This window comes from Gambusia affinis, linkage group LG08, assembly GCF_019740435.1.
Source record: "Gambusia affinis linkage group LG08, SWU_Gaff_1.0, whole genome shotgun sequence".
NCBI lineage: Eukaryota > Metazoa > Chordata > Actinopteri > Cyprinodontiformes > Poeciliidae > Gambusia > Gambusia affinis.
The window spans coordinates 4,823,554-4,850,986 of NC_057875.1; the positions used below are offsets into that span (position 1 = coordinate 4,823,554).

General features: G+C 36.8%; 2 protein-coding genes and 1 pseudogene across 2 annotated transcripts in view; 2 read left to right on the forward strand and 1 right to left on the reverse strand.

Annotated features, from left to right (window-relative positions):
- Nucleotides 1-1,820: 1,820 nt before the first annotated feature.
- LOC122835554 (GTPase IMAP family member 9-like) lies at nucleotides 1,821-5,585 on the forward strand. Its single transcript, XM_044124709.1, has 2 exons — nucleotides 1,821-1,848; nucleotides 4,163-5,585. Exons 1-2 carry the CDS (start codon nucleotides 1,821-1,823, stop codon nucleotides 4,996-4,998), a joined length of 864 nt encoding a protein of 287 aa, XP_043980644.1. The 3' UTR covers nucleotides 4,999-5,585.
- Nucleotides 5,586-6,648: 1,063 nt separating this feature from the next.
- Nucleotides 6,649-27,433, forward strand: part of LOC122836189 (GTPase IMAP family member 8-like) — a 36,951-nt gene continuing 16,166 nt past the window's right edge. The window contains exons 1-3 of the mRNA XM_044125953.1: nucleotides 6,649-6,780; nucleotides 7,189-7,276; nucleotides 8,150-8,818. Coding sequence (XP_043981888.1) covers nucleotides 7,246-7,276; nucleotides 8,150-8,818 — 700 coding nt within the window. The 5' untranslated portion in view covers nucleotides 6,649-6,780; nucleotides 7,189-7,245. The remainder of the gene's footprint in view (nucleotides 6,781-7,188; nucleotides 7,277-8,149; nucleotides 8,819-27,433) is intronic.
- LOC122836186 lies at nucleotides 17,014-25,391 on the reverse strand (annotated as a pseudogene).

The window sequence follows — 27,433 nt, forward strand, 5'->3', positions numbered from 1 at the left end:
TTTATAGTAGGTAAGATAAATTATTTTAATCGACCAAATGCCAGAATAGTAGGAATTGTTTTTTACAATGTACTTTCTTTCTTTCTTTATTTAATAATAATTGACTTTTAAGATTACTACTTGTATTTTGTAAGGAGCGTAGCTGAAGGAAGTAGAATGTTATGGTCATGGAAAGTCTCTTTGCATGAGAAGCCAGTCAGGAAAATCAGCTAGTAAATCAGATGCAAACCTTCAGGAAATGAAAATGAAACTGGTTCATGCACCTGTTTTGGCTTAGAGGAAAAGCTGCAGTATGGAACTGTTATGGAATTTATATATATATATATATATATATATATATATATATATATATATATATATATATATATATATATATATATATATATATATATATATATATATATATATATATATATATATATATATATATATATATATATATATATATATATATATAATTTATGTTGAAATAATCATTATGTTGTGGCAGTATAAGACTGATAAGCTTTGAAAAAATATATCTCCTCTGCAGATACACCACTGGGTCAGAAACAGCTCATCAGAACCAGGAGGAGGGACTAAACGCTGTCAATCATTCTAGTGTATGTGCTGCTCAAATTGTCCCCCTTGCTCTTTGCCAAGCTATAGCTGGTTCATGGATGCTAAGGCTAGTTAGCATAGCCATTGATGATGATGGATAAAAAGTTTTCGTGGGACTGTAAGTTGTTTCTCCGCCATTAGCACATTGAGCAGCGAGTACACAAACTTGATTGACTAATGATTGAAGACTATTTATGCTATGAATTAATGAATGGAAAAAGGTTATTCACAAAAACACAGCACTCCATTGCAACTCATAATAAAACACTGTTTCTTTTACCAAGCTTGTGGGTGTCACTGAAATTATTTTTGCATAGAAAAAAATCATATGTTTCTGACAGTAAAAATATTTTGGTTTTAATTTGTTTTTGGTTACATTTTGGAAATATGTGTTATCTTTGTATAAGATGTGTTTATTTTGGCACAAAGGACTATTTTTGTTGCATCACTATTGTCACCAGCTTTTTGTGTGAAAATAAGAAAGAAAAAAGACGTAAAGACGAGATATCTGCATCAGTTTGGTCAGTTAACCATCTTTAAACGATATTTTGTAATTATTGTTGGAGTATTTGGTAAATTTGTTACCTTTGGTGTTCTAATTATTTTATATGTTAACTTTAGAGGGCACAACACTGAATATATTTGCCTACAACCTCTGAAGTGGCAGGCAGCCATGAGGTAACATCTTGATAAAATGTGTTATTTGTAATTCAGTAAAGTGCTTAAAGCTTTTGTATTTCTGTAGTTTTCATGGCGTTCAATAAAAACAGGCAAAGCGTCCATCGTGAAGAAGTCATGTCTGTGTTGTCCTATTAGAGTTCCCATCCCTGCAACATTATTTCTCAGTTGCCTTAAAACAGGCAGTACCAAAAACCAGAGGAAGTAAAGTTACCATAGCTGAACAAAACATTTTGAAAACAGAGGATACTTCAACGCGAAAGAAAAATTTTTCATTGAAAACATAAAACCCTAAACATTAACTTTTGCTAAATTAAATCTAACTTCCTTTCATATGAGCTGGTCTTTCTGTTATTGTTGAAACTTTTAGTTATATTTCTTCAAGACATTCTGCTTAAAGCGTCCTGGGTGGTTCCGACTGATGGCAGATGAATTCAGAGGGAGGAGGAGTCTGGACTCAGAATTAAAAAGTAAAATTATTCACCACCAAGTCACCAAGAGCAAAACATCACAAATCAACCGCCTGCAAGAGAACAGTGGAAATGGCCAACGTCAGCTACGGTCGAGTTGGTAAGAATTCATTTCATTATATTCATTCATTATAATCTCCAGAAGGCAAACATTGTTTACCAGAAAAAAATAGATAAGGAATCTTAAAAAATTTTTTTTCATTAAATATAGAAAAATATACTAAAAAATATTTTCCTTCTTGTAAAATACCTTCTCACTAGAATATTTAACAACAGTGATGAGTGATGACTGTTTTCTCCTGTAAAGGCAAAAATGGTTTTCTATTCCATGAATGTGTAGGATTTTTTTCTACCTTTGGCAAAATATAAAAAGTGTCTTAGAAAAAAAATTGAAATCATTGGAAACAAAACATTTTAGCGACTTGTTTTCTGTGCAAACCCCTTTGCTTTTCTGTATGTTTTTCTTTTTCTGGGCGTTTTAGCTCTGCAGAACAAAATATACTTAAACATTATTTTTACCAGAGCTCTAAATGATTAAATAACAATTACAAGTTAGAAATGTTTTCATTGTGGCTCACATTAGGGGTGCATCAATTTAACAGTCCTGATTTCTTTAATTTTAGGAGATCAGAAATCGGCTGATGCTTACATGGGAAGCCAATCTTATCCCTTAATCTTATCTACCTCAGCAAAGGTCTGAAAATCAGTCACTGTTAAAGAGGTTTGACTGGCTGATCGGCCCACCAGGTCACGTCTACACATTTAAAGTTAACAATAGTTGCCCCACTGTTGCCAAGTTTCTTCTTATAATTAACATTTGACACAAAATCAGAATCATCAGGACAGGCTTTTGAAAGATCGGTAATTGGCGATCATCCAGAAAACTGCACAAAACAATGGTCAACAACAGCTGCAATTAGTAATAAAGGTTTTCATTAAAGAGGCACTTTGCTCATCATTACATAATCACACTTGAAAGTATTTTATTTGGATTTAATGTGAAAAACATGAAGCAAAGCTAAATTATAAAGACAATAGCTAATCGTACATTGTTTTCAAACTGGTTTATACAGCTACTCTTTCACAGCAACATGAGAAATATATTAAATGATGAAAAAATTTTAAATGGTTGATTTTATTTTTCTGTGCTGAATACAAATGATATCAGTACAAAAATTACATGTTTACATACATAAATCTTTGAGCTCTAGAAAGTTTTAGGCATTTCAAAGTAAATGTTGCAAGTTTAATCAAATGTTAACACCACAGACAGAGTTAACTCGGATTAGTGAGTATTTCTTAAAGGTTTTACTATAAAGGTCTTTATTTAACCGTTGTCACATGGCAGACAGGAGGTTGTGGGAAAGAGGAAAGACAAGCAGCAAAGGTCATCAGGTCTGAAGTAAAAACCCCTAGACTAAGATTTTAACAAAGTTTTCAGGACCGCATGATGATAGACAGTTTTAAGGTCTATCATCATGCGGTCTGACTATTAATTTGCTGCCGTCATAGAGATTTAGTGGAAAATAATCAAAACAAATGGTTAGACATTGTCAGTGGGAAGCACTTTACCAGAGCATTTAGAGGGCGGAATAAAATTTATTACATTTTTAAAATTGGAGTCTGGAAAAATGTAAAAGATGGATAAATGTCTACAACCAACCTCACGAACAACTGAATACTACAATGATAGTATTACAGCAACATTTTACTATGAAGGACTGGTCATAATGGAGCTGGGCGAAAATTCAAGCTGGGAGACAACACACAGCTGATCCACATCATCCACTCACCACACCACTCTTTGCTCACCTGCTTTTTGCAAGTGCAAAATGCCCACAGTACAACTATGCTGTACAGCTATGACAGAAAATGTGACTGGTTAAATATTAGCTTCATGGATTTTACTGAGTTGATGAAAGTAGAGGTTAAAGTTGAAGAACTGAGCTTTTAATATTTTATCTCCTCAACTTGTTCCAATTGATGGATTCAGCATAATGAATTGAGAATTGATCTAGTGTATGAACTATGTTTCTTAAAATATATTATATGCAAAAACCACAAGTTTAGATCAGCCAGTGTGTGAACATGTTCTCAGCTTTGTGCCTCTATTGTTTTGGTTTTCTACACTATATAATACTCTTCATTCGGTATTTATTTAGAAAATATTTCCCAAAGGAAATTTTCATAAGAAATGACACCTTGCAAAGTTTATAAAAACAAATATTCAAGTTCTTTCATTTTGTGGTCTACATAATTTTTTCTCCAGATCAGTAAAAATAAGCATAAAACATCATGTGTATTTAAGTATTAAGTAAGTTAAGTATTTGGCATAACTTGACCCATTTTTAGTTTCTACTTCTATTTGGGAAAAAATTATTTCAGCTTATTGTTGTTTTCCATTTTTTCAACAGCTCAAAAGAAGACGGGCCTCAGGATTGTTCTTCTTGGAAGAACTGGAGTCGGAAAAAGTGCAGCAGGAAACACCATGTTAGGAGGAAGATTGTTTCAGTCTAGAGTCTCTCTTTCCTCTGTGACAACAGTCTGTCAGAGGGAAACCAGTAATGTTGGTGGTTTAAATCTGGCTGTCATTGATACTCCAGGTCTGTTTGAGACTGGTAAAGGTAATGAAGAGGTTGTGCAGGAGATACCTAGATGCATCAGCATGGCGGCTCCTGGTCCTCATGTGTTCCTGATTGTGATCCAACCAACCAGATTCACTAAAGAAGATGAAAAAATTGTGGAAATAATCCAGAAAATGTTTGGAGAAGCAGCAGCAAGATTTACCATGATCCTGTTTTCCCATGGAGACGAGCTGAAAAAGGGAAACGTGACGATGGAAAACCTGTTAGAAACATCCCAGTCTCTAAAACACGTCATCAGTCAGTTTGCCATTTTCCAGGAATTTGAAGACAAATATCATGTCTTTGACAACACAGATGAAGATTCTGCTCAAGTCAGAGGATTGATGCAGAAGATCAACAGAATGGTTAAGGGAAATGGAGGAAGTTTCTACACCAATGAAATGTTTGAAAAGGCACAAAGAGCCGAGCAAGAAGAATCAGAACGACTCCGCAGAGAAAATTCTGGCAATAATCCTGGAGATGCAAGAGGGCAGGCAGAGAGAAACAACTTGATGATCGTGGGAGCTTGTGTGGGTACTTCAGCAATGGTTTGTGGAATGGCTGCTGGAGTTGCTGGTGGCGTTATTGTTAGGCAGATCCTGAGGCAGTGGTTTGAGCTGCAGTAGCAGTGGAACAGAAAGCCTGCATTATACATGTGTTTGATGTTTTGGCCGCAGCTTATTAAATATGATTAAAATGTTCAGCTGTGCTATAGGCAACATGCTGAATCCCTAATTAATATCCTAAATATCAGAGCATGAATGTGTGAAAATCTTAAGATGACTTGCAACATATTATCTTGTACTGCTGACCAAAAGTTTATATATTTAGCTGAGTCTCTTTGAAATGAAGCCACTAAAAGAGCTACAACACCTCAACTCTTTACTTCTTCCTTAATTCATAAAATAAGGATGAAGTAATGGTGCATTACTTCTATATTTTGTGTCTGTATGAACTTATCTTAACTGAGTTTCTGTCCTCTGCACTACATTCATCCATCCTGAAGATGAGGGATGGATGAAAATATAAAACTTTCTCGCTCTGAATGATATTTTTACCAATGGATGTAAAATAAACGGAATTAAACTGTAATGTGATTTATTTGAATTATATTATAAAAGGAGTTTGATTCAACTGGATTTCATAATTGCACATGATCGATTGCCATATAATTCATTCAGATTTGTGTGTAAACAAGTTAATTAATATTTTATCCATGTTTTAAAATTCTAATAAATAGAGAGCTTAAAATACAGTCTGACTTGTTTTATTGTATTCACACATTTTTCAGTTTCTAATAGTTGTAGCAGCAGAAGGTAAAAGATTTATTTAGTGCTTTGCTCTTTAAATTAAGCAGAGTAACCAAAAAGTGTCAGAAACACCTCTATGGGAATTGCACCCAAGACCATAAGCACCAATAGGAGAAACGTGGTTTCACAATTTAAAAGGTTACATTTATTTCTAGTTTTCTTTAAAAGACATTTAAGGCCAAAAATAACTCTGGAAGTGGAAGTGTTAAAGCCTGACGGAAACTGGTTCCTAAACTAAAATAAAAAGAATAAAGCAAATAAATCACCTCAAGAACTTTTGAACATTTAATCAACCTGAGGGGAATCTGGCACCAACCACCTCCACCACCTTCAGCCTGAAACAAGAAAATGACGGTTTGGTTGCAAAGCAAATAATACAAAACTATGATTCAGAAAATCTGAACAGTATCACAGCATGTAGTAATTGTTTGTGATCAGAAAATAATTTGTTAGAGTGCCTTTTGGGAAAGCAGAGGGCAAATAAAGTATTAATAAAAGTGAAGAACTAGAAATATGGAAAAAAACAAACAAACAAACAAAAAAACATGGAATGAAGATGAGAATTGAACAAAAACAAAAGTCAGTATTAATTGAAAATGTTGAAACAGATGAGAAGACATAATATATATTACAATATATATTTAAGTTGGAAGATAAAAAGACAAATATGAGGAATGTGGAAAGAAAAATGTTGAACATTTATTGATGAATTATGAAGTAAATATGAAAGGAAATTGAGGAAAATGGTGGAAAGGAAAAGAATGGAGTCTAAACGAAATATTGGAAACTGTACTAAATAAAGAGAAATCTTATATAGTAAGGCAAGCATTATTAATTTATCTTCAATTTAATTTTATGCGAAATTAAAAAAGAATTTAATGAATGGGAGTTAATGCTGTTACAGCTCATGTACAGTAGGTGGCGGTATTCACCTATTAGCTCCTGATGATCCGCCATTATGGAAAAAAAAAAAGGATTGTCAAGGAAAGAAGATTCAAAACGTTTCACTTTCGCTTTTGGCATCAAACCACCTTCGTTTTCACTAAATTGTTCCTATTTTCTTAGACTGAACCTCAGCGACAGCTCATCTCCACTTCGGCAAGTATTCATAAACAATCTTTTGTTGCTACAGGCGTAAATGATAAAGTTATCAGGTTATTTTTTTACCTTCCGTCTAATATCAACGTTTGTGACAGACTAAAAACAATCTGCTAAGGCCGGAGAGGAATCGGCTGTATTAATGAAATGTCTAATAAATGTTTCTACATTTTAATGCTTTGGGTGAAGACAGTCTGTATTTTCACCAGCCACAAAAGTAGACTGTTTGGTAAAGAAAAAGAAACCCCGGGATGAAATAAAAATAAAATTAAATGTATTATATGAACACACTGTATGGTTATTAAAAATGTTTTCTCAGATTAATAAAATAAGGAAAAACAAGTCAGGTGACGCTGATGGATACGGAGAACTGGCACAGTTCCTTAAAACTTGTGTTTTTCATTTCAGACTGCATCAAAACGAACTCCGGTGAATTTTAAAGAGTTTTCTGGATGTGCTGCTTCAATGGATGTGCCATCAACATCCACTGTTTGTGGTAAGTAATTAACATACTACTGCATTTCTTTATTTTCTTTTTAACACAAAACTAAACAAACCAAGTGTATAAGAACATGGCTGTTACACCAGAAAATTGTACTTTTAATTGCCTTGTTGCTGAAATAAAATAAATGCTGATTTCAGTTTTGCATTTTTTAAAAACATTTATTAAATTATTTGTATCATTCGTTGTGCTAAATCTAAGATCACAGCTGAGACTAAGGAAAAATAAATGGATGATAAAGTGAAATGAGTTTTCTCCAGTGTTTTCTAAGTCTGGTGGGACATCAGGTTTTATTTGATTTGGATGTTTTCACACTGGGAAAGTCCTTTGATCCGCTTGTTTGGTCCAGATCAAAAATGGACGGCATTTTTTTGAGTTGGTGAGATTTACTTTCACATTGTCCTTTTTTACAAATGGACTATAATTTGTAAATCAGGATGTGCAGCTGACAGACATTGCTCCCATTGGACAGAAATGATGGGAAATGTTTTTGCAGCTCGTTAAACAGGTTTAAGATGTGATACTTCTAATTTTGTAACGGTGTCAGCAGATGCTGCTGGAAGCTCAATGAGACAAGATGCTGTTTGTTCTTGACCCAAAACATGCTGGCAGCAGCATCACTGAGCAGAAAACAGAAGATCAGATATGATTTCATCACAATCTGTACCTGCAGTAATAGCATTAGCATCACTGACCAGCTAATTTTTACCATAATGTGTTTTTGTCAAACTTTTGTCAGCTTTGGCATTGGCACTTTTGAAAGTTTGCAATGAGTTTGTTTAAGCTGAGCTTTAAAAAAAATCCTTTTGTACCTGATATTCATCTGAATAAAAATTGTCCTGTTAATTGTTTCTAATTCTCCAACAGCTGCAGAAAAGACCAACCTCAGGATTGTTCTTCTGGGGAAAACTGGAGTCGGCAAAAGTTCAGCAGGAAACATCATTTTAGGAACAAAAGCTTTTGAGTCTCATCCTTCTTTTTGCTCCGTGACATCAGTCTGTGAGAAGAAAAGTGATGATTTTCGTGATTTAAATCTGGATGTTATTGATACTCCAGGTCTGTTTGGGACTAAAAAAAGCAATAAAGAGGTTGTGGAAGAGATCACTAAATGCATCAGCATGGCGGCTCCTGGTCCTCATGTGTTCCTCATTGTTCTTCAACCAACCAGATTTACAGAAGAAGATAAAGAAACCTTGAAAATAATTAAAAAAACATTTGGAGAAGAAGCAGCCAGATACACCATGGTGCTGTTTACCAATGGAGACGAGCTGAAAAAGAGAAACACTAACATAGAAGACATGTTAGAGAAACACAAACCTCTAAAAGACACCATCAGTCAGTGCTCCATCCTGGAGAAATTTGAAGACAAATATCATGTTTTTGACAACAATGTTGAGGATTCTGCTGAAGTGAGCAAATTGCTGCAGAAGATCCAGAGAATGGTTCAGCAAAATGGAGGAAGTTTCTACAGCAAAGAAATGGTAGAAAGAGCCAAGCAAGAAGAAATGGAACGACCGTTCAGAGCTGCTGTAGCAGGTAGGACTGAGCGACATGAACTAAAATCAATATAATTAATTATTATTGCCAATTTAACAGATTTTAACACTACAGTATCTGCAAATAAATTAAGAAAAATAGTATTTTTATTTAAGAGTTACTGATCAAATAAACACAACTGAACAAGTTTAGAAGAATAAAATCACTGAACTTCCAAGAGGTTGTATTATTATTTGTTTTCAGCCATTTTGACTGATTCATTTTCTTACACCCTGACCCCATTGAGGTCATGAAGGGGGCTTGTGCCAACCTCCAGCTGTCAACAGGTGGGGTACAACCTGGACAGGTTTCTAGTCCATCGCAGGGCAACAATCTGACACACACCTAGAATTTAGACAGAAAGACAGGGAGACATGCAAAGAACCAAACTGGGAATCGAACCCAGAACCTTCTTGCTGCAAGGCAACAGTGCTACCAATTGTGCTACTGTGCAGCCCTGCATTTAATTTAATTCGGTTTAATTAATATTCAACAAGCTGAATAGAGAAACAGTGTAAACTAGTGTTGTAGTCGAGACCATCCCACCTGAGACCTGATCCAGAAAAACCCTCAGCAGGGAAAAACTCCCACAGTGGTTCAGAATAATTCTGTCACAAAAACAGATTCTGCTGAATGATAAATTGTCCCATAAATTATTGTAATAAATGATGATATTGTTGTTTTGAGACCATTTGCATTTATTATAACTTATAACACTTATAGCATTTATTATAACAGAATAGTAATTTACCATAGCATTTAACACTGATAAATGCTATTTAACAGAGTTAAGACATTTTTAATATTCAAAATAAAACAACAAATAAAATGAATCATGAAGTCTGTAAACAAAACTGTCCTTCAAAAAAAGAACTATTAGAGACATAAGCACTTTTCTCACCTAGTTTTTGACAGAAAGAAAAAGGGAAAAAATGATAAATTATGCAAATGGAAATTATTGAGCTTGTTTTAATTGATCATGTGGTTAATTAATTTATCACTTTTTGTGAAAAGTCTAATTCAGCTGCAGCAGATTTGCTCCAAAGGCTCTTCAAGGAAATCAGTTTGAAAAGTTATGGAGGTTTGGAGCACGTTCAAAGAGAAAAGATGTTTTTACCGTGAGATTATAACACTGTTGATGCCTGACAGAAAATTATAGTGAAGCCACATTTCTGTGAAGATTTGGGCTTTTAAATGCTTTGATTTAAACTTTTGATCAGCTGATGATCAGTTTATCTCTGCTAACTGCTTGTCTGCAATAAATTGCTTACTTAATGTTTTTTGGTTTCAGACCCATTTCTTCTTTTTCCTGTAGAAAAAATAATGATTTTTAATGATTTAGCCAGAGATCAGAGTTAAATTGGCAGAAAATAGATGGACTGATCAGAAAATGGCTCTGAACAAATGAGAATCTGGTTAATTTCAGGTATTTGTTGTTCATGAAAGGATATTAATTTGTTTATTAGCTGACTGGTAAGATTTATTCTAAATACTTATTTGCTGTGTTTGTTTGTTTGTTTGTTTGTTTGCTGAACCATAACAAATTACAACACTATTATTTTTTTTATAAAATATTTGCTTAAAACCAAAATAGATTTTCTTACATAAGGATGATTGGCAAAGTTTAAAAAAGTATTATTTTTTCTTTTGGTTTTTTATGGTTATTTTTAGAATTTTGTAATCTACTTAATTTTCTTCCATATCATTAAATCTAATTATAATAAATTCTTTTGTAATGGATATTTTTCAATTTATTGTTTTTTTCTGATTCTTCAACAGCTGCAACCGAATCAGAGCTCAGGATTGTTCTTGTTGGGAAAAGTGGAGTTGGTAAAAGTGCAGCAGGAAACACCATTTTAGGGAAGAAAGTTTTTGAGTCTTCAGTCTCTCTTTCCTCTGTGACATTGGAGTATCAGAAGGAAATTAATAGTTTTGCTGGTCTAAATCTGGCTGTGATTGATACTCCAGGTCTGTTTGATAGATATAAGAGTAATGAAGATGTTGTGAAAGAAATCGCTAAATGCATCAGCATGGCGGCTCCTGGTCCTCATGTCTTCCTGATTGTTCTCCAACCAACCAGATTCATAGCAGAAGAAAAACAAACAGTGGAAATAATCCAGAAAATGTTTGGAGAAGAAGCTGCCAGATACACCATGATCCTGTTTACCCAGGGAGACGATCTGAAAGAGGCAAACATTAAAATAGAAAACATTATAAAAGCATCCCAGCCTCTAAAACACATCATCAGTCAGTGCTCCATCCTGGAGAAATTTGAAGATAAATATCATGTTTTCGACAACAGAGTTGAGGATTCTGCTCAAGTTGGTGGACTGGTGCAGAACTCCCATGCACTCCTGTTTCAGCTGAATGTTTGTTTGCAGAGCCGAAACCAGACCTAAATAAGTCTGAGAAAGAGGAACTGGACTCACCTTGAGGACAGTGGCACCCTTTTAAATCACCTTTCTTTTGAACAGGAGTAAACCTACAACATCAGAGCAGGAACTCAGTCGTGTGCGAGGGGAGCTTTTTACTGATTGAGGAGGTATCCTCAGGACTGGCTGCAGCTTTGCATGTTTATTGAGACACGGCAACCAGAGATAACCTTGGGCTGATGCTTCCCAACAGAAGGATGAGACCAAGTTTGCCTGCGAACTGCCGTGGTGCAGTTCTGGTGATCTTTCTGCGGCTGGATTAAGACCAGGGTTTTGAAAGTTGTTTGAAACAAGTTTTCTGCTCAGTGTTTTGCCTCAAACAGGCTGCATTTTGCTTTGCCTGCGGCTCCATCAGAGACTTTCCCAGTGACATCCCTCAAACCGAGTCCCCGCCGAACCGACTCCTGTCCGTCCCGCTTTAAAAGTCCTGTGATTAGGTTTAACTGACGAAGATATAATTTGATAAATGTTCCCATGCAGATCAACACGTTTGGGCCTGCCAGGAGCAAGGCAATTAAAGTGCAACTCAGTGACATGAACAGCTCCGCACCTCTTTGACGTTAGCAAAGAACTGCCTGCCGGTGGATATGAAAATTCGGATGCGGTCTGAAAGTAACAGCTCCATATGCATATGGACACCCTTATGCTTTACGTCGGAGTTCTTCTTTGCAGCGGTCTGCTGATCAATGAACAATCGAGCTTCACCAGTAAAATCACCAGAGTTCAGACGTGGGTCCGACCGTTCCTCTCCAACCACGCGTTTTTGATGTGCAGAACAAGTGAGCCAGAACTGTAATTGCGCCTGTGAGGGACTAATGCCAGTGGACAAGCCTGGAAACAGAAGGTGTGGTACCAAAGCAGGTAATTTAATGACAATCAGGCTAATGTCACCCTGTGACGTTCAGCAAAACAATGCAGTGCTGTTCTGTCCACCTCTGAGTAACTGCAGGTGAAAGAGTCCAGTGTAAAGGCGAGACTAATGATTTTGTGTTGAACCTCGTCACCGAAATTGCTCTCCTTTCAGTGATTCCTGAGACTGCTTCCGCAGCCATTCAGAGAGGGTGCTATCCATCCCTCTCTCAGGTGGTGAACGGTCAGAGGACAGAACTCGTTGCTCACTGCAGACTTGCTGCCTCTATCATGTGGGACCAGAGTGGTCCAGAGTTCGGCTGTTGCAGGTGCCTGGGCAGGTTTCAGGAACTGGCAACAGGTTTTCAGATCACGTTCCTTTCAACAGTAGGAGCCTGACCCATCTGGAGAAAACTTTGGGAGACAAAAGTGCAGATGGGATTCTTTGGTCTTGCATTTTAGAATTGCATTCTACCTACTCATTTTAAGCATATTTTCCACATTAATAAATGTACCATAGAATTGTAACTGATATTTTTTGAAATTGCTCGGAGGCCTGAAATTCAAGAGCCAGACATCTAACATTGTTCTTTAACTGGAGTTGGTAAAAGTGTCTGGAAACACCATTTGAAACTTTAGATGAAGAGCTCAGAAAGTTGCACAGAAAACAAAGTCAGCTAATCTTTTGGTTTTCAATCTTCAATGTTATTCTAGGACATAATTTTGAAACATACAAAAATAATACAGAGGTTTAATACAGAATTTGCTGTGCATTTTTGCAGTCCGTGGGATCCACAGTTCTGATTGTGATCCAACTGAGCAGGTTCCAAACAGAAGAGAAAGAAACTGTGAAAATAATTCAGAAAATGTTTGGAGAAGAAGCTGCCACATACACCATGATCCTGTTTACCCATGGAGACGAGAAATACAAAAGGCAAACATAAAATGACATCTTAGAAGCCAAAACACATCTTCTAGAAGATCATCAGTCATTTTAGAAATTTGAAGATAAATATCATGTTTTCGACAACAGAGTTGAGGATTCTGCTCAAGTTGGTGGACTGGTGCAGAAGATCTTAGGAATGGTTCAGAGAAATGGAGGAAGTTTCTACACCAATGAAATGTTCAGAGAGGCAGAAAGAGCCAAGCAAGAAGAAATTAAACGACTGTTGAGAGAAAATCCAGATATGAATCCTCGAGGTTCAGTGAAAGAGGATGGATGTTTTATACAGTGATGTTTTTGTGATGTTTTGGTCACAGTTGATTAAACCCTGATTTGAATTAATAACAAACTCTGTTCCAGTAATAAACAGATATTTGATCATGTAATTAGTTACTGTAACGTTTGAGCAGCTGCAGTTGAGCTGAGTCATCATCTCATAATAATGAGGTTGTTGGTTTGATTCCTGTTTCCATCAGTTTCATCTTCAGCTGTTAACCCTGATCAACAGTGAACATATGAAGTAATGTACAGGAGCGTTGAGCTGACAATATGAGAACCAATACAGTTATATTAACAATAAATTATAAGCTGTTGATTTTTTATTTTAGACCTCTGTGATTAATTATTGATTATTTAAATCTGGTAATTAGTGATGGGAGATTACCTGCTGGATTATTTATCTTAACATTCTGTTTACTGCCCTTGTTTTACAGGTTAGAAATGACCCGCACTATCAAAACCCTAAAATAAAGCAAATTAATTGAATTTTAAATCCAAAATATATTTTGCATGATGAAACAATCTGTTATTTATCAATTCAATCCAATTTAATAAATTTTTCATTGTTCCTACTTTGAGCATCTTCAGCACAAGAAGATGTTCAACATCTTTTGTTGAATGTGTTGAAGATCCTATGAACAGTAAGTGGAAATGTACAACAGAGGACCTGTAGACCAGTGAAACGTTTACTATGACTTCAGCAAAGAACCAACTGGGAGAACTCAGATTCAGTGTACTGTAATATCCTCTATTCCTGATTTATTTTTATTATATCTGAGAGGATTTTCTGTTGTGTTCGGGAACTTGATGTGGAGCGTTGGCTGCAGATTGAGAGTACAGGTAAAATACAAGTTCAGTTCGTACATCAATCCAGTTTCTTTGATATGTGTGTGAGAGAGTTTCTGTGTGACCTTTGAACTGTTTTTCTGGTAATTAAATGCTTTTATAATTCACGGGTCAAAAATGACTAATAAGACCATCCTTGTACCCTAGTGGTGTACAGCCCACATGGAAATATAAAACAAAGTTTCACTTTTTCTAACGATGGGGTTCATTTAGGAAAAGTCATAAAATAAAAAAATAAAAAGATAATTTAGGGTATTTTTTTCTACAGCTAAACTTTTTGGACCTACAAGACAAAACAAGAGTTGATTAATATTTAAACTGTTGTGTTCCGGGGTTCCTTGTTTTCCTTGAGAGTCTAGGTTCTGCTACTCACCATCTCGCCACCAGATAGCACCAAACTCACCTCTCTCTGGAGTGGTGTGTCGTCATCCTGCACACCTGAGATCAATCTACTCGTCAGGCAAGGTGTACAAGAGGAGCTGACTACCACCACTCTGATGCCTGAGTGTTAGCCATCCACGGTACCTCTGAGCCTCTAGAGCTAGTCTCTATTTCTTCTCGTTGACCGAATTAGTAGTGATTCTCTTCGTTGTTTCCTGCTTCCAGGTTGTTTGCCCTGAGAAGTCCTGGACTCTCCCGACTAACCTCCTCTGTTGATCGCAAGTCCCTCCTGGATCTCTCCACTGGCAGTCGATCCGCTTCTCTGTTTCCGTTCGGCCTGAATCTACCTGTCCGCCCCCCCGACGCCTTCCTTCGCTACCGTCTGGATTTCTGTGGCTAAGCGCAGTTCCCCCCAGGACCACAAGGAACTAGGACCCCGAACCCTGCAGTTACCCTCCTAATACAACAAACGCCTGCTCACAAGTAAGATTGTTCCAATTCTTCGCCAGCAATTCGATTTCCCACACCCTGTGAACTCACCATCATCTTGCCGTTCCTTCGTAGCGTGCTGATACTCCGAGAGCCCTTCCCCCGAAGTACACTTCGCTGCAGCAAACAGAAAGGGGCGGGGACGGACCACTGTCAGTCTCATACCTTATATGGAAATGGGACCATTTCATTCCGGAACTGAAGGGGGCGCTAGTGACACTATTTCCTGTACCGACCGTTTAATAATAATTATAATAATAATAACGTATTTTATTTGACAACGCCTTTCAAAACACCCAAGAACACTTTCAACATTAAAAATACAAATTTAACAGTAAAGAAATGGCTACAAAACGTGATATGTCACGTGGCATGTCTGTCACGTGGTATGTCCCTTTTTTATTTTGAAATCTTTATTTAAAATTATATTAGTAACAAACAATGTAAAATAAGCAACAATAAGGAATCATTATGGATATGTATTTATCTATCCTTACACCCTATATATCTCTAACAAAAGTCATAAAAAATCAAATCAAATCAATATTTTGGAGACAAATGTACATTACATTAAGAGCACATTTATCCATCCATTAATTTTTATGAATTATCCTCAAGTGGGGTCATGAAGGCTGCTGACCCTGGACAGATCCCCAGTCCATCGCTGATTAAGAAAACAGATATAAACAAATACATGCTGGTGCTGAAGTTCAAATAATATATTTTGATGTTGTGAACGGTACTCTTAAAATAAATAAGTTAAAATCTAAAATATAATAGCCTTTGGCTTATTTAATAAGAACTAGATGGAAAAGAGGTTTGGTCTGTAAAACATTTAGTCGACAATTTTGGTCCAACTTAGTACGTCCATTCACGGTGCACTTTTGTTGTTTATTTGCCAAATATTTTTTCTTATTATTCTCATTGTGAATATAATTTACAAACAAACCAAAGGACTTTTGAACTTTTAACAAGTGCCATTCGGCAACTAGAATATACTTGGTTGCAGGTGACCTGGCTCAATTATTATCATTATTGACCATAATGTCTCCTATAAGGACTCCAGCTCAACTAGTAAACTGACTGGTGTCCCACTATTCCATTTAGAAATACCATATTAATTTTATCAATTGCAATAAATTCATAAACTGCACTCCAAAAACATGAATATCCAATTGTAGCAAAACCCAAAGTGATTAATTAAAACCTTAAATGTAGCTTCAACCTGGAAAGACTCGCACAGAAAGTAGGTTTTAGAAAGTTCATTTGACAATAATCTTCAACTTTCTGACCCCGGCAGTAGACACTGTACTGGTAACCACCAGAGAGAATGATCTTTTTTCTACATGAAAACCTTTTTGAATAAAGTCTGTCTTCATCTCACCTGCTCAGCCAATCACCTGCTCAGGTGCCTCCCTCCCAGCCTAACGGCGCCGGTCTCAAGTCCTTCACCCTTCATAAAGTCCAGCTTGATGTGTGCAACTGCTCCTCACCTGAGCTTCCATCACCTCCACCCTGATTACACCTTCGCTTTGCTCGTTTAATCTTATGTTTGTATCTGAACAATATGTTTCTGCAACTTATTTTTTATTACATAAAACAAATTGATTCTAACTGTTAAAACATAAACAACTTGTCTGTATGTCAGGTTTGTAAAGAAAATTTGTATTGATTCCAGTCATTGTTCAAAAATGTATAGGAAAAATTGTATATTGCAAGTTATTAGCTTTGCTTGCATTTAAAATTTTCCAACAAGATTTTCCAATTGTTAAACAACGCTGTTACAATATATTTACAACTACTTTATTGGTTCTACTGTCTCTCCAACAAATTACAGCCACAATGTAACTTTGTGGAAACGACACCATTTCTATGAAAACTAAATGATGTAAATCAACTGAGCTACAACAAAAGGAACTTTCAAAAATGTAAATAATATTGAAAGAACACATTATGAAAAAGGAGGACTGCACAAGTCAAAAAGTAAATATTCTTTATCAGAAACGATTTCAAATGGCAGGTCACAAAAAAAACTAACAATATGTGACAGATTGTGGAAAGCAACTTATATTTTCTTTGAATTCAATGTTGGCACTCAGGGCAAAGTCCAGGTATGCCATCACAGTAGTAACGAGGGTACTCTCCTCGTCTTCCATTTCCAGTGAATCCCACACAGTCTTTATATTGCTGGTTGCAGGAAGAACATGTCACAACAGCAAAAGGAGTCCGGTTTTCTGCCTTGAATGTTTTTGAAAATTTGCCCCAGTTGATCTCACCTGTTAATGAAAAATCAATTTCATGTAGTAACAATCTAATTTCACATGTTTTAGGTGAAAAAAGTCAAAGGTCCTCACCGTCCAGCCAAGCAAAATGAGTCTTCTTCTGGAAAACAGGGTGAGACACAATGGCTTGAAAGGACTTGCATGTCAATGCCAAGGTGAGATAAGCTGTGTCTCCCTGTGCCAGTATCACCTCCTGGAGAATAGCTTCAAGCACATGCAAAGGCATCTGAAAATAAAAAAATAAAAAAACAAAGAAAATAAAAAACAGGTGAATTGCAAGACTGTCATACAGGAAGAATGGATGATACATATGATTATGAATGAATCTTACCTGTAAGATTGGCGGTATCCTTTCTACCTGCATGGTGAAGAGCATTAAACAATAATTAATACTTTATATCTCTCAGTATCTTATCCTTTCATCTCTAATGATATAAAAAAAAGTTGTCCAAATAATGAAATAAAAAAAAAAAAAAAATATCATTTAGGGTTTTAGTCTCATTTGCACATAAAGATACACAAATCAAAATTACTAGTTATGTGTAAATTTAAAAAATGAACCTCAATTTGTGCCTCGGCTCCTTTGGCATAGGTGTGGTCATCAGCACACAGAGTCTGTAAAAATACAGATATGATCTAAGTGAAAGATGAATGCAAGTCCAAATAACATCAAAGCTGCTTCAACCCTTTTAATTCTTCTATCCTGATTTTCTTTCAGACTTAAAAAAAATAAGCATAGAACAAAAGTACACTGTGAATGGACATAATACAAATTCTATGACTTAAAACAACAAAGTGATGAATTTTAGCTACAGCTTACCTCACATTTTGCCCTCTCATCAACTTTTTTCCGCTTTCTCTCCTTTTGTAGTTCTTCTCTGGACCTTTTAAAAAGGACAAATTGGAGGTTTTCTTAAAAAACTGACAGATGTGTAACATGACGTGGTACAGAGCACCATTATTGTTCTGACCTCGCAGGAAAGTTTCTCAAGAGAGAGAGACACCACCATCTCCGTATTGTCATCATATCATTCTGTGGACATCACAGGTTCACATTTAATGAAATCTCCAACAGAAAGCATCGACTCTCATCTGTTTCCTTACCTCGCCAAAATCAAATGATGCTCCCATCACAAAGTACAGTGCATACTGTTGAGAAAAATGGGATTATTACGTCTATACAAATCATACAAAGATATGGTGGGTGGAGGCGGATGTTACCATGACTACAAACATCCCGCAGTTGTTGGACAGTCCTTGTTTAGGCAATCCCTATGGTGTTTAAGAGAAAATTCAAGAAGGGGGAAGAAAATTAATGTGTCATTATTATAACAATTAAATTGAGGTAAAGGACAACAGCCTTACCCACAGTACTGATTATAAACATTTAAAGCAGGAATGGTTGGAAATAAGCAGCCTTGAAGCTCTATAGAACCACAAGTGACCCATCAGAACATCTCACCTTAACATCATTGCCAACAAATTCTGTCCATGGTTCAGATGACATCTGATGACAGACTTCTCTGGTGATATGAATTGTTTTAAAATTATAAAGGGCATATTTCACAACATAAAAATTATAAACATGTATGAGAATGAAAGACAGATGTGAGACAGAACGGTCTCTTGATGGTCCAGCTTTAATTCATGTCTTGTTTAAAAAGAAACAAAACTGCTTAGAAAATGTCTGTCTTGGATTTCAGCCATTAAAACGTTATTCACAAATTCAATTTGGATATTTACTCTTAAATAAATATGAAGATTAATGCTGAACCTTTGCCTCCGTGGAACAATGGAACAACATACTGAACACATGCCACTTTCAAACTTATTCCTATAAAACCTTAATGTTTTGATGTGGTTTTCATCTGTGAAGCCACTGATAGAATCAAGGAAGAAAATCTCCCTATGCTTAGGCTTCAGAATCTGAAAAAATATGTCACACTGATGGTGAACACTACCGTAGACTAATAAATGAATTAGACAAGTGTCAAGAAATGCAGTAAATATGAAGGTCAATTTCAAATAAGTATTGTACTAACGCATAGTGTCCAATGTCCAGGACGCCACACAGGAATCAGAACCCAGTCCAGATCTTGTGCCTGCGGCTTCCAATTAAATCACAAAATTAATATATAGTGGTGAATCTGACATCCAAAGCTGAAAATAAATGTACCAAAAATATGTACTGGTAGGTGTAGAGCTGGGTCAAGGGAAAGAGGTGGAAACCAGGTGTGGACTACATGACTGTTCCCTGCAAAAACCTTGATGCCCTGGAGAAATAATACAAACAAAAGGAACAATGAAGAGGTTCAGAGGAAAGGGATACTTTTTTTGTCATCTATGTTTAATTCACATCCTAAGACATGCCTGATATTCTTTGTCATTTCCATATTTATGATATTTACTCATTCAGTATTTATATGACTCCAAACTTTAAAATATCATGAAACAAATGTAGATTCCATAAATTTACAGACCTTGTCGCTGCACATTCTTTCAACAGCTTTCAGACAGGAGTTCAGAATCTTTGAAGAATTGTAGAAATCATATTTTTACAACATAAAAAAACATTAACACTCATATGGCTTGAAATATATTTAAACTCACCTCCCCATTGATGTCTTGCGATAACCCAAGAGTGAACATATCTCTTCTAGTGAGGACCTGCCCATCAACACAAGCAACATTTTCACCTGGATCTCTGGTTTGGTCTAATACTTGAGTAAGCTTAGGAAAGAAAAATTGAAGATAAATACATTTGTGTTAACTTCATTTTTCACAATATTATACATTCCTCAAGTATGTGTACTGATATGTACAACTTATGTCTTTATACTGCTTGTTTGTGGAAATTTCACTTTTTACAACATGACTGATTTCTCCAATAGAAAACTATTGGGATTACTATTACTGACAATTAATACAAAAAACCCAGAAAGAAATATCAAAAAGACAAACACAAAGCAAAATTAATATACATATACATTGAGAAACATTTACCAAAGTCATTTCTGTAGTATTAGGCTGTTGACTCCAGGTGGATTTATTTGCTTCAGTTGTTTTTAAGCTTGCCAAAGAGTCAGCAGGAGGACATTGGTGAGTTTGAACAACGCTGGCTTCCAAGCTGCAAGCTTGTTGCTGGTTTTTCTCACAGCCTTTATCAACAGAAACAATCCTACATTAATATATATATATATATATATGTGTGTGTGTGTGTTATGCTTTAATTTCAGAGACTACCACAACAATAACACTGAAGTTGAGTATTACCCATCATTATGCATCCATTTTGGTCTAGGACCAATGTTGCATGTGGCCCAGCAACTTTTAGAATTTCTTGTTTGGTTTTTGTGTTCTTCCGAAGGTTGAAATGGTGGAGGATGTTTCTTTGCAGAAAGATGTGTGTGGATGGGGTGAGCATATTGAGGAAGTAGTTGTTCTTCCTCATGCCTGCAAATAGTTGCTCTGCACACTGACTGTTTAATCTTCCTACAAGTTCCGGAACAATCTCAATCCGCCGCAAGACATCCTTGTCGTCCTTGCTATTGCCTTGGTGGAAAACATCACTGAGACAATAGTGCTCTACTGAGCCAGTAACAGGATGTCCTCCCTTGTCTTCAGGTTCTTTCCTGTGCTTCAACCATGGCAAGTTTACAGCAAGGTTTTTCTCAGTAGCTTGTCTTATGTTTTCAGGTGTGGGGTCAACCAATCTACCTTCGTTGATGGTAAATGGTGTATCCTCTGCGCACCTATTCCTTAGATGACTTACAAATCCCCTGGGGTAGTCATACACTGTAATATTTGGAAAAAACTTCCAGGATAAAAGAAGGTCTGCAAAGTCTCTGGGGCTCTCCGCTCTCAGGTTAAACTTTACAGAATAAATAACGCCACAGGGACAAGTGATTACAGCCCATCCACCTGAAACAACAAATCACATCCTTACATGTAAAGCATATTAACTTATGTGGCTCATTGTTGTTGTGTACTTAATTAAACTTCACAAAAGCATTGGCATTACTATGACAATGTGTTCTATTTTCAAAATAGCAGATAAACAAGGGATGGCTGTTTTTGGTCATTTAAATTTTTCTTAGCTCATACAGTTACAGTACTTTGGTATGGGTCAAATGACAACAAATTTAAAGTTTTCTGTTATAAGTTGCTGTCACACACTTACCAGAGGCGCCCCACACTTTATCAAAAACCTTGTTATATGTGACTCTAGAAGCCATTTTGTCCCGCAGACGGAGCACAAGATCCATCTTAGAACCTCTGCTGTCAATTCCACATTGACTGCAGAGTTTCCTGATCTCAGGCAGCTTTAAAACAACACAAAATGTGAGTTATTTGTAATATTATTTAACCCTCCTGAAAGACCAACACAATCAGGAAATTCAATAAATAAATAAATATGAGAATACCTTGAGATTGAGAACCTCATCTGCAAGCCGCTCTTCTGTGAGAATCTGCTCTGCATCACTGTTAGTATCAGGCAAGTGGACTTTTCACTCTCTGTGTTTATCAAAATGTCAGATCGTCTGTCTGTGGTCCAATCCAGGGGGACCAGTTGTGATAAGTAGGTTTTACAACAAAAGGATTCCTGCAGCCAGCTGAGAAATGCAATGGAGACAAGTAAATACAATTTTTGAGGCACACTAATGCATTGAATAACTTGGTGCACAAAATGTTTTCAATTTCTCTGTTGAATAGACACCAGACTTACGTGGATAAAGTCCACGGCTAATCACTTCCATAGTAACTGCTTCCCAAAAAGAGCGTGCATTCACTTCACCATTATAGTGTTGAGGTGGGTTTGGTATTTCACTAACTTTAAAAATAAAACAAAAAACACAGGATTCCATTTTGTTTATTATGTTCATTTCAGATGAGTCTAGCATTTAGAATAACAGTATTTTCATACTTGCAGGTTTCAAATCTAAAAACCTACCTGGCATGCTGAAAACACCTTTCTTATGGAGATCCATGACAACAACTGCAGGATGATACCCACATGAAATGCATGCGTATTGGTAGTCATGGTCACTTAGACCTTCAAATGACAGATATGCCTGCAGGATCCGATCCTTGTTAGGAAAGGTCTCTCCTTCTGTGTATTCTATCATTTCGATTATGCGACTTACAGCAGTGTGAGTCTACGGAAAGAATTAGGACACATTTACAAAATCACAGTAATGAAGATGAAAAGTTCACAAATGTGTCTTTTACCATTTGTTGTAATGTGTAAAAATAATATTCATATTCTAAACAAGTATTAAAAACTACAACTAACCTGCAATGCATTCCTCAGTACCAGACACAAATGTACGGACAGCAGCAGGTGATCATTGAAGTTGTGGATGCCGTCTTCCCAGTCTTGATATCGGTAAACCATGGAACAGTTGGGGCAAGTCTTCCTGTATGTTGATATACCTACGAGAATATTAAAAAGATTATTAAGATCTTACGTCGACATGACGGAATAAAAATAGGATAAAAAAAAAAAGTCTTATGGAAATAAAAATAAATCAGTACACTTGTAATCAGAGCAGATTAGAGTAAATTACAAACCTTTGACTACTCCTGTCATAGTCAATATGTTGGCAGTGGAAGATACCAGCTGAGGGTCACCAAGCCTGGCGTGCTGTCCACATTCTGTGCATTCAGTCTCTGATGGGATCAGATGTTTGGGGAACCCATTGAGAGCCTTGGCATCTCTACTGCTGGTGACAAGACTGTCAGGAAGATCAGCAGGTATTTTCTTCTGGTTAATCAAATACTTGATTATCCTCTCTGCTGCTTCATCAGTGATGGAACGACTTTCCTCCTGACATTCTGATGCTGTTGTCCCACACATAACATCCTCCTCTGAAATCACTGCCTCTTTGAACATGTCTGGCATTTTTTCAAAGAGATGCCACTTTGCTGTAGCCTTGTGCGTACAGGACCTTTTGCCCTCTGTACATGCACAATGCCAGGTATTTTTTCCTTTGTCATAAGTGACAATCACCCTTCCAAGTCTGCTGAAAAACGACGTTTTAGGTTCAAAGACAGACACGTGAAATATTGTGTCTGTCCCACTGCCAAAAAGAAGAACTGAAAACGGCGTATTATTTGATAGCGCCTCCTGCTGATTTTTTAAAAGTTCTGCTTTTCTTTGAAGACTGAACCATAAGTTCTCAACCAGGATGTTGAGGGTAGTTTCAGACAAAGGTTCTTCTGACTCTGTGGCGCGTGGACAAAAGCGTAAAGATTGAATGTGTTCACACTCAAAAGGCAAAATCCCACTTCGCTTGGCAAACTGTGCATTCACATTACACCTGTCAAGCTCACATTCTGACCTGTGAAATTGTGACCAGGTGTTTTTTATTACATGTATGGGTCTTGATGGACCATAAAAGGATTTCTTAACAGCAAAAACACCTTTTTTGGCATCCACACACTGACTTCTTAAATGATGATTTTGTGAAATGAGGTCCACATTTTCCTGGTGTTTTCTTTTCAAATGAATACGGAGATTCTTTTTTCTCAGGCGCAGATTGCACATTTCACATGTAACCATGTCTTCTGAGCGGACAGGTGCCTGTACTGCCTGGATGTTAGAGGCTGTTGGTTGGACAGGTGCCTGTACTGCCTGGATGTTAGAGGCTGTTGGTTGGACAGGTGCCTGTACTGCCTGGATGTTAGAGGCTGTTGGTTGGACAGGTGCCTGTACTGCCTGGATGTTAGAGGCTGTTGGTTGGACAGGTGCCTGTACTGCCTGGATGTTAGAGGCTGTTGGTTGGACAGGTGCCTGTACTGCCTGGATGTTAGAGGCTGTTGGTTGGACAGGTGCCTGTACTGCCTGGATGTTAGAGGCTGTTGGTTGGACAGGTGCCTGTACTGCCTGGATGTTAGAGGCTGTTGGTTGGACAGGTGCCTGTACTGCCTGGATGTTAGAGGCTGTTGGTTGGACAGGTGCCTGGGCTGATGCACAGCTGGACACCTTATGGAAAGTCATCGTGTGGTTAACCAAATGATTAACAAACCTGTCCCTTCTGTCAATAGTTGAAAAACAGTATGGGCAATGGAAGTGAGATGCGTCTCTACAAGGTAGGCCACATCTGAATATATGGAATTCTGCAGTAACAAAAAGAAATGAACAAAATTAAAAAACAACATCTACATACATTGCAGAAATGTTTAAACAATATGTGGTTCATTCCCACTTTAAATAGAGCAAGGACACAACGTAATAGCTACTAAAATAAAAGAAAAAGGTTACTACACGTCTGGAAATATACAAATGATTGGTAGAAAACCCTATTACACTTTCCAGAAATTTAACATTGGTGTACAAAACATATTTAAAGAAAGATTAACCTTTAAAAATAAAAGAAAAACACTAGAAAACTGGTAAGTATGTAAAACAATATTTTATATTTTTTTCAAGTGTAGTTTTACATACCGTTATGTTGAACCATAGCAGTTTGTGCTATGTGGTTCTGTACCTTGTACGACTCATCGGCACAGTATGAACAAAGGGGACAGTAATATTTCTTGTTTATGCAATATGGGAGAATCTTCTCTCCGTTCCGAATGTTACAAATGGACAGGTGGATCTGTATAATGAAAATAAAAAACAAAGTTTGAGCACAAAATACATTTCTCAATTAAAAATGTTATCTATTTTTCTATTTTTTATCTAATGGTGCCCTGCAGGATAATAATTAGCTGTGCTACATGCTAAAATTAGCCTTCGCCTGTATGAATTACGAATTTCACTAGTTTACAGCTGTTAATTATATTTTCAACCTAATCTAGAAAAGCGTATTAATTTACTATGTGAAAAAAATTTTAAGAAGGTAAAATTACCTTTTGTTGATTTTGTGGGTTTTGCATTATGGATCGTGTGCCGAACACCAGTGCAAAAACTTTTCAAACTTCTTTCTTTCTTCTTCCTTTCCTCTTAACCCCGCGTCTTTAAGGCATTTATACTAGTGATTATGAAAATAGCGCCCCCTTCACTTCCGGAATGCAATAGTCCCATTTCCAAATAAGGTATGGGACTGACGGAAAGGTCCGTCCCCGCCCCTTTCTGTTTGCTGCAGCGAAGTCCTTCTCCTTCCCCCCTGGACAAGACCCGCCATTTCCGCTCCATTCTCTAGAGCTGTTCAAATAAACTCATTCATATATTTTATTGCTCTCCTGAGTCGTGTTCTGCATGTGGACTAGAAATATAGACCCCAATATGACATAAACTTTCTTTGAGGTCGAGGCACAAATGGAGATGATCTCCATCTAATCATTATTCTTTCCTTTTGCTTCTCCAGTTGTCGCAAATCTTTGAAATGTTAAAGATTAAGTTTTTATTGTTTATTGCCTCCAGTTAACAATAAAAATGTTCCAGCTAAATGTTCCTCTGCAGCTCCTGAACTGCTGTGTTGTTTTCAGAACCAGAGGCCGACCTCAGAGTGGTGCTGGTGGGTCAGAAAAGAGTCGGGAAGAGCTCAGCAGGAAACACCATCCTGGGAAGGAAGGAGTTTATCTATGAATTCGCTCTCAAGGCTGTTAATCAGAGGAGGAAGAGAGCAGAAGGAGAAATTCTCCCTCTGATCTAAACCACCTGGCTTTTAAAGAATAACTAGAAAATTCCTGAAGAAATTTAATCGGGGCCTTCCAAAGTATGCCCGTCGGTTTGGACCCAGCGTTCTGATGCTAAAACTTAGCATCAATGCTAAGCTTAGCTAATAATTTATAAAGTAGCATGTGGAGGATCACAAGAAGGTTGACTAATATAGACTTGCACCATTCAGTATGATAAACTTAATGCATAAGCTAAAATTAGCTAAAATGCTAATGTTAGCATGAATGCTATGAGTAGCATGTGGGGCATCACTAGCATGTTGTTTTACATTCACTTCCTCCATTCAGTATACTAAACATAGCTGAATCTGATGATTTTTGGTTAAAACATGTTTGATCTTCATTCAGTGACGTTAATCACAATAAGTAGTTTATTCAGAAATTTTTCTCAAGTAGCAATAATTCATAATAAAAACACTCAAATAAAAAGTACAGCATAGTAAAAATACTCTTCAAAGTTATTTTTTTCCAGATAGTTACCCAAGTAAATGCAGTGACGTGCGGTGAGGTTCATAGCTGGTGAGGCACTGACGTCATCAGAATCAGATTTGCACATAGATGCATAGATTGACAGCAGTTTACAGGTTATGTTTCACTTCTGCATCCTTACACATACAAACTGTAGCTCACAAAACACACATATCTCCTGCTTCGATTGAAAGTCCACTTGAGAAAACTTTTTTAGTGTTGTAATGTAGTCATCCATGTCGAAAGTCGGGATAAGCGAGAGGAAAAAAATCACTATCTCTATTATAATCTATCGCTGCACTTGACTTGCTTCCCGAATCGTTTAGCCTAGCTCGCTGTCACTTACTCGGCAGTTGAGGAGTGAACAAGACGAACGTCTGGGATCTTGAGCGCCCCCTGCCATGAGGCAAGAGAACTGCCTGCCTCACCTCGAACCTGTTCTCTGTCGTTTATAATCGCTCATTACACGAAACACGTTACACAAACACAGTTGGGGACAAAAAGCACTGTACATTATATACATAAGCTAAATTATTGGAAATAAGTTCACATATTAAATTTGTTTAAACCATTTTATTGACGCCGTACAGCAACATGCTCTCTCCGCTTAGCAGCCAGCGCAGAGGCAGGGGTTGCGCAATCCAAGGTGAGGCAGAGCTCGCTGCTGCCTCACCGGCATCGCTTCCAAGCATTTGAATGGGAAAATAAGAAAATTCAGCGATTTTGAACAAATAAAAATCGAAATTGGTGAAGCTACATGAAAAAAAAATATTTTTTAGTACAAACCACCGGATGAATATAACAATTTAAATTACTTTATGATTATATATTTTCTTTCTTTCCATGATGGCTGGTGAGGCACTGCCTCACCTGCCTCCCCTGACCGCACGTCACTGAGTAAATGTAACTGAGTAACTGTAACTGGTTACTGTCCAACTCTGGGATTAATTCATATGAAGCTGTAACCTCTCAGATGTTTAGTAGCTGCAAGTTTTAGATCATAAATTCATGTTAAAGATTC

Excerpts from the sequence above, each read along its gene's own strand:
- LOC122835554 (XM_044124709.1), top strand. The coding sequence starts at position 1,821 with ATGGCCAACGTCAGCTACGGTCGAGTTG. Across the intron at positions 1,849-4,162 it reads CGTCAGCTACGGTCGAGTTG|CTCAAAAGAAGACGGGCCTC; the intron begins GTAAGAATTCAT and ends TTTTTTCAACAG.